Below are 17,479 nucleotides of genomic sequence, written 5' to 3'. Positions count from 1 at the left end.
GTCTTCTCTGTCATACTCATGCAAAATGTGTTTGCCTCCTACACCTACTCCAACACTTAGCCTCATAAATCCCTGTTGTTGGGCTGCAAAGATTAGCCTATTTCTTTGCCTTCCATTAGCATCTGACAGGTTATGTGAGGGCAACCTGACTGGGCTTAAAATACACTTCTGAAGATCCTTTCAGATGACCTCTTCATTTCTGAAGATATGCCATGTTTTTCAGAATGAGCCCCTGTTTGTGTGTTAGAGCTTTGTGTTTTGTTTTGTTTTTTCCTGGCAGTCTGATATTAAAGTTAATGCTGAACACACACATACTGCTACAAATTTCTCAATGATTTTCTCTCTCAATTTTTTGACAAGTGCATATCCTTGAATTTGTGCAAATAAAATGTGTGTATGAGGCAACCTAACTGAACCTTTCTCCAATTAAAAAAAAAAATTATCCTTGGAGAAAGGTACAGTTAGGTTGCATCTGCTCAAATGGCTAACCCAGTGGAGACTGCTATTAGTGCAGAAAGCATGGATGTGAAAGGGAGAACGTCATGTGCATTGCGTATTGTCTAGGTAACATATAAGTTTATTTCTCTGTTTTTCCACTCCCCCATATACACAGAAAGAGAACAGAGCAAATTGAGGTGTGTCAAAACTTTTTCTTCCTTTCTGAAAATGTTTTTTTTCCAAAACCTTTTTCTTCCTTAAAAACAGGTATTTTTCCTACTCTTCCGATATCCTCCCAAATACTTCTTTAAAACTTCCCTTCCAAAGGAGAAAAATGGAATGCACGAAAAAGACATTACAGATCAGCGTTACTTAAACTGTAGAAAGTAGATGCTATGGCCCAAATCCTAACTAACTTCCCTGCACTGACACAGCAGTTCCAATGGGGCATGTGTTGCATCCTGCCATTGGGTGGCAGGCACAGAGGCCTCCTCAAGATAGGGAATGTTTGTTTCTTTACCTCAGAGCTGCAATGCCCTTACCTTGGTACTGGAAAGTTGGTTAGGATGTGCCCTAAGCCTTCTGAGAGGATGGCATTAGTTTCTTTCAGGCATTATTATTGTCCCAATGTTCCTCCAGTGAGATCAGGTGGCATATATGTGTGGTGTCTTCCCCCACCCCACCACTTTATCCCTTCAACAATCCTATGAGGCATGCTAGGTTGTGAGATAGTGTTTGGCCCCAGGTTAACCAAGCAGGAGGTAGTATAAAACCCTAAGTAGACATCACTAGTGCAAACAGTTTGAAGTCCAGAAGTCCTTGGAAGAAGGGGAGAATAAAAAAAAAAGTAAAAATAAAAAATATCAAATAATAATAAAGAGAAAATGTGACTAGTGAAAATGTTTAGAAAACAGCAAATGTGATACTCCAGAGGCATATATTTTACAGTTAATTATTTTGAAACAGGTTTGTAGTCAAGCTCCTTTTTAGGAGTGCCTCTCTGATGTAGATGAGCAAAAAGAAGGCATAGCAGTTCTAAGGTCTTGTCTGTTACTATTCTTCAGGAGGAAAGTGATTTGAGAAAACCTGCTCAAAGCTCCAATTCACTCTGTTTTATCACAGATCTGTGTGCTTCAAAGAAAGTACATACTGAATGAATGTGGACAAAAGGAAAGTTCAGTAGCTGAACTGCTTGATTACCCTGTGCCTGTTTATAAAGAGACAAACCATTTGAAACAATCCTGGAAAAAAAAACAACAACGCTTAGCTAGCTGGACTTTTGTCTGAGTATTTTAATGAACTAGTTTAATCTTGGGGGAGGGGGGGGAAGCAGGATTTGATCATTGTCATGTAATTGCATTCCCTGAAATGTTTTCAAAATATTTCAGTACAGTAATCATCTCTTCCCCTCTATTTTATTAAAAGAACATGAAATTGATGTCAGTTTCCATTGCTGAACGGCTCATTAAGTCTCCCTCCCCCATCATTACTGGATATGACAGTTTAAAGGCCATTTCAGTATATTTGCAGTGTGGAAATATGTGTCAAGAGAAGCCTTCTAATTCTGCTTCAGGGAAGGTCTAGGCATGGATGAGCTTCAAATAATATTTATATTGGTTTGGGTTGGTTGTGTGGTGGCGGCCTCCTACCTTGCTGATTAAACCAAAATAGTGTTAACTCTTCCTTGCAACGTGTGATTTATTTTCATGTGCTTTCTGCAAAATGGAATCTGAAATTTATTGCTTTAGCATCTTTAATGTTGCTGTCTGTGTTCACAGCTTAAAACCAAAATCATGAAGAAAAGTCTATTTTTGTCAGTTTAAAATAATTATATACTGTTGACACTAGTTATCTATGGGAGATCCATTCCTGGACTTCCTGCAGATACCAGAACTCTTGGTTAAGTGAGTCAGTGGGTCAGGGCCGTAGAAGATCTCCAGACACAACGGGAAGTGCCTTCTAGTTTTGATCAGAGGTGTTTTGAGACATGGGGAGGATGTGCACTGCGTTTCCATGCCTCAAACGTCCTACCAGATCCTTCTGAAATGCACTTCTGCTTTAGCAAAAAACTGGAAGTGCTTTCAAAAGGCAGGGCTTCTGAGGCACAGGGAGGTCGCTGTAACCCCTCCGTGCCTCAGTATGCCTCCCTCCTGACGCAACTGAAAGATTCTTTCAGTCGCATCCGGAAGTATAGTGAGGCCCTCCAGACCCTCATTGGGTCAAATCCACAGGTCCCAAACCTATGAATAAGGAGTACCGACCTGTGCAAACATTGTCCTTGCATAGAAACACAATGCATTTTCTGTTAGGTGCTTAAAAAGTGCATCTGAGTTAATGAACCAAAAAGACCAAAGCACATTTTAATATAAAATTGCACATGTGTAAGCCTACAAGTAAACAAACACAATGTATAGATTACCTTTGAAAAGTTGTCGGCAACCTTCAGTCTCGAAAGACTATGGTATTGTGCTCTGAATGGTGGTTCTGGAACAGCATCTAGTGTGGCTGAAAAGGCCAATCCGGGAGTGACAATCCCTTCCACACTGGGAGCAAGTGTAGTGTGTCCCTGGTCTGTCTCCCTGGCTATGGGCCTTTGCCTCTTTGCCTCAGTCTGTTGGCAAAGTGTCTCTTCAAACTGGGAAAGGCCATGTTGCACAGCCTGCCTCCAAGCAGAACGCTCAGAGGCCAAGGTTTCCCATCTGTTGAGGTTCATTCCTAAGGCTTTCAGATCCCTCTTACAGATATCCTTGTAGCGCAGCTGTGGTCTACCTGTAGAGTGATTTCCCTGCACATGTTCTCCATAGAGGAGATCCTTTGGGATCTGACCGTCGCCATTCTCATGACATGACCAAGCCAACGCAGGCATCTCTGTTTCAGCAGTGTATACATGCTGGGGATTCCAGCTCGTTCTAGGACTGTGTTGTTTGGAACTTTGTCCTGCCAGGTGATGCCGAGGATGCGTCGGAGGCAGTGCATGTGTAAAGCATTCAGCTTCTTCTCCTGTTGTGTGCAAAGAGTCCATGACTCGCTGCAGTACAGAAGTGTACTCAAGACGCAAGCTCTGTAGACTTGAAAAAGTAAAGAGTTACAAAACCACTTCTTTTAGTTACTGTGAAATTGTTTGTTTACACATTTTTTACCACCTGTTAGGAGCTCAGGATGGTGTACATAGTTCCTCCCCTCCTTTTGTCCTCACAACAATCCTCTGAGGTAGGTGAGGCTAAGAGACGGTGACTGGCCCAAGGTCATCCAGGAAGCTCCATGGCTGAATTATTTATTTGACAAGACTGGAGTAGATTACCCTAATGCAGGGTCTCGTTAGGTGTAGGGTCCAAGTGGCTTAAAGCTGGCCCTTCTTGGCAACATGGCACTGGTACTGCCCACAGTTGAGATAGAAAAGAATAGGAATATACAACTGACTGCAAATGTATTCTGGATTGGATGTCAGGCCTTTTTCACAGAACTCTTAGTTTTTAGAAGCCACTCTGACTCACATTATACATGTTCTAGCAAAGTTTTCCCAGTGTTAGCAATACCCCCAGGACACTTGGTTTTCCAGTAAAAGAAGACCACTGTGCACCAATAATGCACACTAGATCATAGGAACAGAAAAACACATTTCTGTTGGATCATTCTAAGCAAGCATATTTTGTTTAGGTATAAAAAGATTGCTTCAATTTAGGGTCAAAGGAACTTCAGTTTTAGTGGCTGTCCCCTGATCTGGTGTTGTGCGAGAGGGAAAAGGACTTCACTTTATCCACCCCATGCATAATTTTATATGCCTCACAACCCAATCCTATTTTGTTTTGGGCTGTCGCATGCAGCCATTTATGACAGCGGGAGAGGCTTCCACTGTCGTAAAATGGGTACCCTTGGGTCACACTGCTATTCACTTCTCTCCATTATGAAAATTGCCCATTTATACCCACCCTCTTTTCTCTGATCTTCAACCAGTTCCTAATCCATAAGAGACCTTGTCCTCTTATGCTTTCGACCCCTTGTTAGAAGCAAAATATCATTCAAACTATTATGTGTTAAAGTATCCAAATGGTGCAGTCCATGTATCCATAGGGCTTTGATAAGTTCATGGACCTATACAGGCAGAGGTTGTGCTGCTCTTGTTGAGGAAAACTCTGCATGTGCAGTGTAGATGCACACATGGAACATTAAATGAATGGGATAGCCAGCGTCATGTGGAACTTCATGTATGCATCTAAAGCTCTAGATCTGATGATAGGTTGACCTAAATACAGTCTAGGAATTGAAAACCCACATAACAATGTGTTGCCTCTGTAAACACAGTGGTAATAAGGAGGATGGCATGTTTTTGGGTTGTTGAGAAAGCAAGTTGTATATTCTGTTTATTGTGTATCACACCTCTTTTTTATGGGACATATCTCATAGATTAAATAATCTGGGTCTGTTTTTAGGTATTTACTGGATTCTGGTTTTATCTTGTGTTGCATTTTGTCAGTTGCATGATAACTTCAGCAATGCTTTATTTTAACCCTTTAAAACTATATCCGTTCAGCCTTGTTTGTTAGGAGTAGTGCTGGGTTTTTTTTCCCCCTAGGTTGCACATTATATTTGTGTATCTTTGTACAGTTTGCCATGGTCTAAGAACCTGAAAGTGACATTGAATATAAAACGAATACTTTTGTATTGGTTCTAAACTGGAAATGTGAAAAGCACATTCCATGGTCACTCATAAATAATAATACTGGTATTTATATACCACCTTTCTGGTCATCGGATTACTCCTCTAACTTTATTCAAGGCGGTTCACATAGGCAGGCTATGTCTAAACCCCCAAGGGGATTTTTACAATAACAGAACGGTTCTGTCTTTCAAGAACCGCACAACATTTCAGATGGAACTTTCACGGTCTGGTATCACTTCTGGCTCCCAGTTGCCTCCTATGCTGGCTGGCAAGCAGCTTCTTCATCTCTCACTTGAAGGGCAGCCAATACGCTTCTTTGCTCACACCAAAAAGCAGGTGGAATAACTCAGCTCAGCTTGTCAGCTGCTTCAAGGTCTCACCATTCACAGAGCTGCTGGTGGCCTCAAACTGGTGACCTTAAGGTGTTATCTTCGGGCTAACGGAGGCTGTACCTTCTAGACCAGACCTCCTGCCCTATTAACTTGCCATACCATTACTTTATTAGTATAAGTCTCATTGAACCAGTGAGACTTGACATCTGAGTAAACATGCATTAGTTTAGGGCAGTGTTTCTCACACATTTAGTACTGAGACCCACTTTTTAGAATGAGAATCTTGTCAGGATCCGCCGGAAGTGATGTCATGACTGGAAGTGACATCATCCAGCAGGAACGTTTTTAACAATCCTAGGCTGCAATCCAACCCACACTTGTCCAGGAGTAAGTCCTATTTACTAGCATTGTTAAAAGAATATACAGAGTAGCTTGTTAAACGTGCAAGTCTGTAACATTTCCCCAAATACAGTCACAAACCATGGTAGCATCAAGTCTAATATATTAAAAATAAAATATTGGAATGAATGGGGACCCACCTGAAATTGGCTCGTGATCCACCTAGTGGGTCCCAACCCACAGTTTGTGAAACACTGGATTAGGGTGTTAGTACAGAGCTTTTTATGAGGAGGGGAAACAATGCTACTTATGTGTTATATACTTGGTTAGTTTAAAATCATGCTTGTCAGTATTCAGAATCTTAGAATTCGGCTAGGGTTAGATTTCTGCAAACTTGGTACTCTTGCAACACGGAGCTTTTTTTCTGTAACAAAACAAAAGAACACTCTTTCCAACAGTTTGGGAAGGGTCCCGGTAGTCTGGTCCATCTTGTACAGGGTCAGGTTACCGGGTTAAGCAATGTGTAGTAAATGTTCGACATTTTGAACTAATTAGCACAGTTTTCCATTCTGCCTGGCAAGCCCTCCCTCCCCCTCCTGTTCCTCCAGAATTACAGAGTGCAGCCTGATATGCAGTGCCGACAGGAACTTGCTCCTTTGTGTACCTCTACCACCCCCCCCCACCCAACCGCTCAGTCTTATTTGGAGACAAGACAAACAGTAAAAGTGAAAGATGGCTCAGTGAAGTCATGTGGGGCAGGAAGCATAAGGGGGTAGAGCGAAGAGGTCAGGCACCTACTAATGCTTGGTTCGAATAATACTCAGGGAACGAATGGGATAGGAGCAGATGTTGCCTAAAGAATAGAAAGGGCGTTTCTTTAAGCTCACTGTTGGGAGGATGCCTGTCAGACCATAAGAAACCCAGGAGAGCCGGGAAGCTTATCAGCTGCGCTGGGCAGCAGCAGTACATGTGAGCGTCTATTGTTGGGGAGCTCCTTTTATGCCTTCTCTGCTACAGCTGCGCTTCAACGCAAGGACAGAAACAGTGACCGCACTCTTTTTGCTACAGTTTATGCAAAAGCCCTCCTGAATTTAAACAGAATGTAAATCTGTTGTGCCTTTCTGCTGGAGGGAGGTGGGGGGGGAAAGGTTGTTCTTTCCTGCTGTCTGGCTGCCTTAAAAAAAGATGACAAGTTTCAAGGAGCGTGTTTGGTGAGTGAACTGGGAAAAGTTTCTTGTTGATCGTTTTGCATCTTTAAAAGGACTTTTTGATTTCATTGGCTTGGCCACCTAGAGAAACTGTATTTCCCCCCCCCCCCATGGAACTTCTGAATGCATCACAGAGAAGCTGTGAGGACCCAAGAAATAAACTGTCTTTGGAATCAAGATTATTTATAGCTACTGCCAAAAAAAGTAAAAGCCTCTTTTATTATTGCTGTTGTTGTGACTATTTTGGATATAGCTTAATTTTCTTTGAAGGCTTTCTCTGTGCCTTGGTTTCAACTGTCCACAGCTCCCTGAAGTTGTTTTTCTTAGAAAGCTTCTACGACATGGCTTATATATGAAGGAGATGGAAATCTGCAAGCCATCTAAATGGATTACAGTTAATCTGTCACCTCCTGAAGACAATTTGCTGCCAGCCACAATGCTGATTCATTCTGAAGACTTAATCCGGAGATCTAAGACACACATTTTGACCTGAAGAAAAGAATGGAAGGCTACCTGGGGTGTTCTGAGTATTTGAGCCACTTACAGATCTGTTTTGGGTTTTCTTGTTAGGGTTTGTACATTTTGTTGGTGTGTGTGTTGAGTTAGTGTTTTCAAAGATTCAAAGATTTTTTTGTTTTGTTTTCTCTGTGCTCCCCCCTCCCTTATAAACCCAAGCACTTTATATTTTAGGGGGAAAATGTTTAAGCCACAACCAGGTAGATGTATATTTTTCTTTCAGATGCACTGATTATGACCTTAACCGCCTCATAAATTATGTCCTGTGTTGAGCATGTATGCATCTTTCTTCTGAGGGCAGGTTTACTGTAGTTTTTCAAACTAGCATTCTATTATTCTTTTTAATCTCGTTGTGTTGCACGTCTCCATTAAGACAGCACACTAGTAATGCTGGATCTGTAAATATCTGCAGAAATGGGGAAGCCTCTTAGCAGGCCAGACTGTTTACGCCAGAATCCGCCATGTGTAGGAAAAGGTGAAGAAGAAGAAGAAGATATAAATATTGAGGACTGTTATGTTCCTCAGAGGTCAATCTATGACACGGTTCGACTGAATGAACAAATTGATTCTGGTTCTAAAGGCAGCCTCTCCTCAAGGCATTTCTCAGATCGGACTTTGCCTTACAGTCATAGAACACTGGACCTTAGTACATTGTGCTCCAATGGTGCCCTCTCTTCTTCCAGTGTGTTTGAACTCCGAGGCCGGGAAGCTAATAAAGTAGATGAAAAAATGATCTTTGATGCCCTTAAGCTGAACAGTGACATCATTCGAACAGCTGGCTTGCCCAAAACAAAGTATCACACAGAAAAGAAAGAACATAGAAGATCCTGGAGAATGCTTGTCCCACCAAATTTTGCAGACTATGCAAATAAAAGTGAATGTTCAGTTGCTGGAACTATTGATATGTCAGATTTTGGAACAGCTGGCCAGGGCAAATATGGGACTAATTCATTAACTTCAGAAGAAGACTCTGGTCTATGCAGTCCTCCAGCAGAAAGAGAAGAAAAACAAGATGTGCTAGCAGAACAAATTAGGAGCATATCTTCTGTAGAAGATATTCGATTGGTAGGTACGTTCGGAACATTTTCTCCAACTATTTCTAGCAGTGAACAGCAAATTTCATTGCTCACCTCCAGAAGTGCCCCTGTCAATGGACACTATCGAGTGAAATTGCACGATGCTTCTCAGGTAGAGCTAACAGAACAAGTTGCTGTCTGGAACTTTGAAGGTAATCAAGATGCAAGGGATCGGCATAGCAGCCCTCTGACAACTTTGAACAAAGACATTTTAGCATGTGCAGAATGGCTCCAGGACAGTGAGAGAGAACATGATTTCATTTTAGACAGAAGGGAAGTGAGAAATGATTCTGAAGTTAATGAGCCATTAGAAATTCAAGACAGGATGATTGAAAAGGACTTTTTGGACATATCACCTCAGGACATAGATATTTATTATGAAGACACAGCTTTACACACAAGTGCTATAGAGTTAGCAAAATACGTCATTTTGCATGAAGCCAATGAACCTAGTATGTTCCATACTGATTCAAGTGAGATAGAATTATCTCAGCAACCTTTGAAACTCAGTAATACCACATGCTGTCAGAAGGCAAAACCAAGGACCCCTGAATTAAATGTCTGGACTGCAGGCATACAGATAGAACAAAATTTGGATGCAGTTTGCAATGGCTTGTCTAATAAGGTAATTCAGAGTATAAAAGCATTTTTGAATATTACAATTTGTGATTTGCATTGTTTAGGTGGTTCTTCTGTAATTGCACCACAAATAGTTATTTATGTATTGTTAATCTACCCAAAGAGGTCCCTAGGATCATTTGCTGAACATATTATTAGGTGGCAGAAATTGGTGAGATGGTCAGTTTAGAAAATTGATTAAGGACAGTTTGTGACAAAGTTGATTACTTCCAGCTGTTTGGTGCATGGCTATTTATTGTCCAGATGGTGCTTGTTACCCTTCATTTGGAATGCTTCCACTGTGCATTGGTGATCAGCAGTTCCATTTTTACACAAATTTGAGTTTTAGGCAGTCAGTGCCATTCAAAGGCAAGATATGCCTGGTTTACTCAGCTGTCACCAGACTTAGGGCACAAGCCTAACCAGGTCTACTCAGAAGTAAGTCCTATTTTGTTCAATGGGGCTTACTCTCAGGAAAATGTGGTTAGGATTGCAGCCTTAGTCATCAAGGTATATACTATGAATCTCACATTGTTGTGGTTTCCAGATTAAAGGCTTGTTGCATGTGCTGAAATGGTTTCCTTGCATCTTCATGCCAAAAAGTAGTTGTGAAGTTGGAGGAGATTTTATGAGAGATCTTACAACATTTGCAGAGCAGTGACTGAAGTAGGAAACTGAGTGAAGCTTTGTAATAAGTCAGGTGCTTGTGAAGTCTGTAATTTTTTCCCCTCTTCTTTGGTCACTCTGGCCTCATGTCTTAAGTTATTTCAGGACTTGTTGCTTTACAGACTGGTAGATGTGTTTACTTATAATGATCAGTATTTCTGAGAATTTGTGCTGCAGACTCTCAGACAAAGTTATGCTGTGAGCTCCCGAAATACCCTCTGCCTACCCCTTGACAATGCACGGGTTACTACTTCTGCCACCAGTACTGAGGGCTGAGGGAATGGCATGACCAGGTGGGTCCTCTGATGGGTGTAGAGTCTGACTGTCCTGGAATGAAATTCCATTTTGTTCCCCATGTCTTCCTGCAAAATTAGCACGGTTTTTTGATTAAAGCTCTTGAGTGCACTGAAATACCACTATGCTAGTACAATACTAGCTTGCATTCTTCAAACATGCATAATGTTCCTGGCTGCCACTACTAAAACCCTTTAAACCTGAGGACAATTTTAAGTGGAATAGTCTCCTATATGTGTGGCTTGTCCCATTTTTAAAGTTGAGTTTTTTGTTGCCAGTGAAACTCTTCCTCCCACCCCACCCCACCCCAATTTATAGTGGACGCCAGGGTTTGAAGGGGAAATGGAACTCCACACTGTCCCTCTCATTTGTTGATGAAGTTGCTGTGTGCTGGAATTTTAGCCTCTAGTATAACAGTGATTTTCAACCTTTTTCATCTCATGGCACGCTGACAAGGCACTAAAATTGCCAAGATACACCATCAGGTTTTTGACAATTGACAAGGCACACCATGCTGCCAGTGGGGGCTGACATGCCCCATTGGTCCTACTAATAAATGACCTTCCCCAAATTCCTGTGGCAACCTGTGGACCACTTGTGGCACACCAGTGGACCACTTGTGGCACACCAGTGTGCCACAGCACAGTGGCTGAAAATGGCTGTATTATACGGTAAATTTTATGCCATTAAAGAGCAAGGTGTGATTTTAAACTTTGATTTTTAGGTGTGAAAATGTCTAGGTTAGGTGTGAAAATTTTTAATTTCTAGCTGGTGTAGAAGACCTACCTGCCTTGGGTCAACCTACAGCCAATGCCGCAGGCTGGAGATTCTTTTAAGCCTTGGAGAAAGGAATGAGGTCAGGGTACCGGAATCCTTTATTTTCTAAGATAAAGCATACAAAGTAAACCAAAGCAAAGCAAGACTAACAAAGTACTGGATAAGTGAGCTCCACAGTTTGGAGTGGAGTGGTGGTGTGCAGGTATCAAAAGTCGAGTGTGAGAGTTCAGTTAAATTAGTGTTCGGTTATATCGGGATGCTTGGTGCTAACTAGCTAAAGTATACTGGTTGTCAGCGAATGATAGATGTGCCCAGGCTGTTGATGGGTTTCTCCCCATCTTTTCAGTCTGTACATAGCTAACAATAATTAAGCTGATGTGGGAGAAAGAGATGTCCTTAACATTAGGAAGGAGTTGCAACGCAGGTGCAGTGTAGTTGAAGGCAGGACCGGGGCAGGTGGAATGGTCCTGGTCTTAGCATCCAATCCTTATACTATCAGCAGCACCTGGAGCTCTTGGAGTTGTGTCCAAGTTCTTACTACAGCTAAGCAAAAAGCAGGCAGCTCTTCAGAGTTGGGAGACCATACAAGGTGGAGAGCAGGTGCCAGGCCTGGCTGTCACACTACCTTAATCATGTCTCTCATTTGGAAGTAAAAATGTGACGTTTTTTAGACCACCTAGTGTTTTCAACTGTGTGGGTAGATTTTCACTTTTTAAATGACATTGAAGTACCTTGAAGTACAACCCATTCCGCTTGCTTGAGAAAGAGGTGTTAAAAATCTGTTTTCAGACCCTTCTCCTACTTGAGTGTCCTGGGCTCCAATCCTATATACATTTACCAGCGGGTAAGCTCCACTGAACACAGTGGGTCTTAGTAAACATGTATATATGATTGTGCTGTTGGACTGCTTCTGCACCATTTTTTGGGCCAGCTGGCTCATCTGTGATGCAAATAATGATGCTCACATTGGGCAGTAGATTGTGAGGGAGTGGTGAACAGATGCCCACCACTTTCTTCCAGTTTACCTCAGAAGGAGCTGGCCTGCTTGCTGCCCCTTTCATGGACCACACCCAGTGTGTGCCACCATTTCCTACTTTGATTAAAGAGTCTGCACAGAAGGCACAAGATCGCTGCATTCCAGTACTCGGAGTGCAGTGATCTGTTCCCCTGACTTCTCAAAAGAAAACCATGCCTCCTTAACTGCGACTTCCTCTGTGCAGGGTCTTTCATTAAAGCAGGAAATGTGGAGCATGCTGAGATTACTCCTAGTGCACTCTGCATGTCTTACTTATTTAAAGAGCCCTTGCAGAGGAAGGGTGAGAAAGCAGGGGGCCAGATCACTGCACTCCAAGGATTAGAACATAATGATCTTACCCCCTTCATCTGCACTCTTGTTTAAATAGCCTGCATGAAGGAAGGGGCTGGTAAGAGCTGCATGGGGTTTTTCAGGATGTGTGACAGCATAGAGGGCAGCATTACTACAAAAACATTACAGATTATTGCTAGGTTGGAGGAGGGGAGAGCAGCTACTGCAGAAGTGAGAGGATTTGGGACCTAAAGTTATACATTCAGTGGCTTCATCTTTTTTCCCCCTCCCTGTCTCATCTGGTGACTGAATAACTTTTTTTAATCACTTGCATTTGGGGGTGTCCTTGGATCAACTCTGCTTAAGTGGTGCTCTTAATTAGTCCAAATGTGCACTTCTGTTAAGATTATCTCATTCTGTGAAGTGAGTTCAAATTTCATGGCAAGAAAGACCACCTGGGAGCTATAGTAACTTTATTTCCTTCCTTTGTCTCTGACAATAATGGAACAATTACTAGTCAGTTTGTAGTTCTTCAACCATAAGATCTTTTTGTTCCCTTGTGCTATTACTAAGACCCAAAGCCCAGGGCAGGTTTTGCGACTATCCTTGGCACTTCTCACTTTCCTCCAGTCTAGGTTTATAGTTGAGGGGTAGGATCCTGGCTATCTACATGCCCAAGCTTCCATGGCTCACTTTGTTTTATAAAACACATTGAGGCCAACCCAAGCCTTCTCCAGTCAAAATTGAGACGATTAGGGTTGCCAACTTTCACTGACACTGTTCCTGGGCATTTTCCCCCTCTCAAATATGATGTCATTAAACCAAGAAGACTCTGTTAAAGGCTGCAGACCATGCACACTTATGTGGGAGAACCCCAGTGAACATAGTGGGACTTAGTCCTGAATAAACATACATAGAATGCACTGAAAATCTGCAAGGTTGCTTTCAGTAGTCAACTGGAGACTAATGCTGATTCCTGGAGACACCAGGCCAATCCTGTGGGGCTGGCAAGCCTACAGCTGACCAGTTCATTTTAAAATTGCAGCAGAACTGGCATCACTGCAGTTTACATTGACCCAGAGGACTGACCTGTTAGTGTTTGTTCCCTACCTTGGATTGTACCCCATGTCCAGCCACCTTAATAAGTAATTTTCAGTTGATTCTTTTGGAACTTTTCCTGACTCATGCTCTACTCACATGAATAGGTTCTGTGTTGGCATCTCAGCAAAGCCTATTTAAGGATAACTTCATTTTCATAGAATTACATAGTCCCAAAAAGGATGGGTTGTCAAGATGAATGCTTGGGTGACCAGATCAGAATTAAAGGTGACTTAAAAATTCCTCCCTCTTCAAATGATTATTTTGCCCAGGAGCAATATAGATCCAGATTTTGGAATCCTCTTCAACTCAGCATATGTGCCCACAGAATATACTTTCTGCTTTAAATTTTTTTTTTTTTAGTATGTACATTAAGCATGTAATATGTCGGCAAGAATAGTGCTTTCTCTTCTATTTAAATATAGTATTTTTATAAGAGCATCTTGTTTAGTTTAATGTATATGTAATTCATCCTGAACTGGTTTGCATTTACATCAAGAACTATTTTTTGTCTGTACATCTTGTAGCTAAATAAATAGCTGAATTCTTCGTTTCAACACTATACTCTGTAAGTGCTGAGAGATTTTACTATTGTTATCTGCTCTGGTCATTGTTTATGCTCAGCATGTTTCAGATGTAATAGCCCTCATGTGTCTTTGCTTTTTTTAAAAAACAGGTATTTGAGAAAGAAGAGATTGAACCACTGCAGGTTAAGCAGCAGGAGGTGAATTGGTTGGGTCAAGGCCTTATTCAGAGTGCCACTAAAAAAACTAGTACTGATACCCTTGAGCGAGATCTTGAAGATGTTAACACAAGGTGGAAAACTCTCAACAAAAAGGTACCTGTTGTATTTTCACGACTAGTTCGTTTGTTGGTGCTGTTGTTTCATTGTAATTTCTTGGTCTCACCATAAAGTTAATGGGACTTGGGTCCCAGTTGTATCCACCTTTCCAGGGCTGATACAGCTGTGCCAGCGTGGTATGTGCTGAATCCTGTGGTGTGTATGGAGGGGACAGGTATGGATGCCACCTCAGGGAAAGGAAACATTTGTCCCTTACCTCAGGGCTGCATTGCAGTTACATCAGCACTGGAAAATTGGCTAGGATTAGGTCCTTAGTCATGACTAATGATACAACTCAACGTTAAAGACTTGTAATAGACTCTTGGGGATCTCAAAAGGACCCTTCTCAGTTAGAAGCTCCATGTGCACTTCAGTACTCATGCACGGTTTCTGCAGAAGCAGGCCACCTTGTACCAGATGGCCCACAGGATTCTTTAAATGCCCTTGGGAAATAACTGTAGGGAGCTAAAAGCCTCTGTAAAATAGAGGATCGTCTTATTATTGCAAGGGATAGTTCATACAGTTGTCTATACTGTGCTGATAGTAGAGTGTTCCATGATCGTTTTGCTTCTTGTCTGAATAAAAATGCACACTTGAAAGAGATAGTGAAGGGCTCATGCTGCCTGGAAGATTATCTGTAACTCCCCGGGCAAGCCTACCTCACACTTTGAGAACCTACACCATACCTGGTACAGAATGAGTTAATATTCATAGCTGTGTTGACCTAATTTTAAATTATTACCAAGGGACAGGCAGCCCAATCCTGAGCTGCCCGGAGTGCAGGGCTGCCATGGCATCCAGCATGCAACTGGGCAGCCTGCAGCAGCTCCTCATCAGAAGGGAACTTTTGTCCTTTTCCCCCTCTTAAGGGAAGTAGCCCCGCAATTGGGCTACTTGATTCTGTGGCGGCTCTTGAGCTGGAGCAGAATTGGAAAGTCTGGTGTCAGACAACATGGTCCGACATGAAGCCCTGGATCTGATGGAGCCTAGCTCCACTGGTCCCGCCCTCCTCCCGCCCCACTCCCCCACTACACCTCCTTCTCCCCACCCTCCCCTCCACCCAGGAATGCCGCCTCCTGCCTCCCCCCACACCTTCACTCACCTCTCTGCTGCCCAGCAGTCCGGGCAACCACCTGGTGGCAAAACATGCACCCAGCACTGAAGTTGGCCCAGCTGTCACAAACGTGCCTTATGCATGTTTGTGACAGTGCATGCCAGCAGTAAGCCTGTGCACACTATTCAGGATTGGGCCCTCAGATGTCTCCAAATCAGGGCAGAATTATAGATATCCAAGGAGTTATAGTAACAATTTATATCTTTCTCCTAACCTTTCTCATTTTTGAGAAACTATGATTGAACAAAAAGAGTAGGTGTTGTAGGTAGAGGAATAATCTATACATTTTTTTTTTTTTTTGGTAGGTTGCTCAAAGAGCAGCCCAGCTACAAGAAGCATTACTCCACTGTGGAAGGTTTCAAGATGCTGTTGAAGCTATTCTTAGTTGGCTCACTGATACAGAAGATCTTGTGGCCAATCAGAAGCCTCCATCTGCTGAATTTAAAGTTGTGAAGGCCCAAATACAGGAACAGAAAGTGAGTGAAAGTTATTTGTGTTTTTATGTTAAAGATAATTTTTCTAACGTCTGTTCTGTGGGATATATGAATTTGAAAGTGTTGTTGGATGTGTTTCCACCCAAGCCTACTATTACTGAAGGAGTACCTGAAGGTATTACTAATAACAAAGATAATAGTAAGCAGGCTAGAACCAAGTGGTATCTTCTGTCTAAGGTATCTGTTTGTTTTGAATATGCCCTTGTTAGGTAGTTGGAATTAGATCATTTCTCATCCTGCCAAAGCCAATTCAGAGCCAACTCAATCAACCATGTCCATCACTGGATAAGTGAGTGCTGTCATTGGCTAATTATGTGAAAATCACTATCACAGTTCATCTACCTTGGGCAGACTTCCTGCATGCAGTGTTGTACATGATAGCTAAGGCTCAAATGACTGTGTGAATTAGACTGGAGTGAATTTAATAACAATGGAAGCAAAGGGTGGCAGGAGAAGGAAAGAGAGTATTAAAAAATTAAGTAAAATTGGAGGTGAAATCTATCTGGGATATCTAAAAAAAAAAGACATTGGCCTGATCACAGAGATCTTCTTGCCCTCATATCCATAAGCAGAGCTGTTGTTTTTGGGAGAGCTCCATTTATTTTAATAGAGTAATTCAAAGCCCAATCCTATGCATGTCTACTCAGAAGTAAGTTCCATTGTAGTCAATGGGGCTTACTCCCAGTTAAGTGTGGATAGGATTGTATCCTCAGCTGGCACACACATTGCATTGTGCCTGCTAATTAGGTCATTCCATTGAAATAAATAGGAAGTTTGTATGGATGTTGGAGGCAGAGCAAGGATGCAATGTGTGCTGTCAAGTTCCTATGCCTGTAAGCAATTGTTTTATTGGGCCAGATTTTTTAAAAAATGTGTTACAGGGAATCCCCTGAAATCCCTATGTTTGGTCTTGGCGTGATTTATCTTTCATTTGCGCTTGGATGCAAATGAAATGTTTGTTTCAAGAGTGAGAAGCAAACTGGTTTTTGAAAAGTCTACAATGAGATGTTGAAAACAAATCATTTCATCCTGTAGAGCTACTCCCTTAAGTTGAAATGAAGTTCAGCGTTTTGTCAGTTTCTAGTCTCTTTTCATAGTTAGACACACATACCCTATTCCTTGTTCCCCCACACAGTGTGAGGCCAAATGAGCCTCTCCATTCTTTGTGCTGTGTGTCTGTCTCCAGATGAGGATTAGTGGGGAATGAAATCTGTGCCTGCTTTCACCTCCCACCCCAGCCCTTCATCTCCTGCTGCTTTTGGTCTCCACAGTCTTTTTGCAGACTATACAATACTTTAAGTGTTTGCTTTAGGGTACCCAACTGTAGCATGAAGTTTTGCATTATTTGTTTGTAATTCCGTTAAGGCTAGAAATATACTCTGTAGTGTTGTTAGAATGGTCATATTAAGTCCTGAACAGACAATAGCATAGTAAATATAATCGACACAACTCAATAACGAGATCCATAATAACTCTGCTCTTTAAAATAAATGTGTAGGCATTGAAAAATCAGGTTGAGACTTGAACTGCATCAGAAAGTCAACTTTCTCAAGTTACCTAAATAAAGCAGGATTTTGGTTGATCTATCAAGGCAGCTCCCAGGGGATAGCATTAGGCTTAGTGAATCAAATCCTCAGGCTGTATGGGAAAATGTATAGTCAAAATGCAGCTGTGCATGATGAAATCATATCTGAGATTATTG

General features: G+C 42.0%; 1 protein-coding gene across 1 annotated transcript in view; it reads left to right on the top strand.

The window, feature by feature from the left end:
• Positions 1–17,479, top strand: part of DST (dystonin) — a 312,958-nt gene that overhangs the window by 212,622 nt on the left and 82,857 nt on the right. The window contains exons 59-60 of the mRNA XM_066612418.1: positions 14,005–14,166; positions 15,589–15,759. Of these exons, the coding sequence (XP_066468515.1) occupies positions 14,005–14,166; positions 15,589–15,759 (333 nt within the window). The remainder of the gene's footprint in view (positions 1–14,004; positions 14,167–15,588; positions 15,760–17,479) is intronic.

Source organism: Tiliqua scincoides, chromosome 1, assembly GCF_035046505.1.
Source record: "Tiliqua scincoides isolate rTilSci1 chromosome 1, rTilSci1.hap2, whole genome shotgun sequence".
NCBI classification, from domain to species: domain Eukaryota; kingdom Metazoa; phylum Chordata; class Lepidosauria; order Squamata; family Scincidae; genus Tiliqua; species Tiliqua scincoides.
The sequence above is the reverse complement of the archived record's forward strand: the minus strand, read 5'-3'. Positions and strand labels throughout refer to the sequence as shown.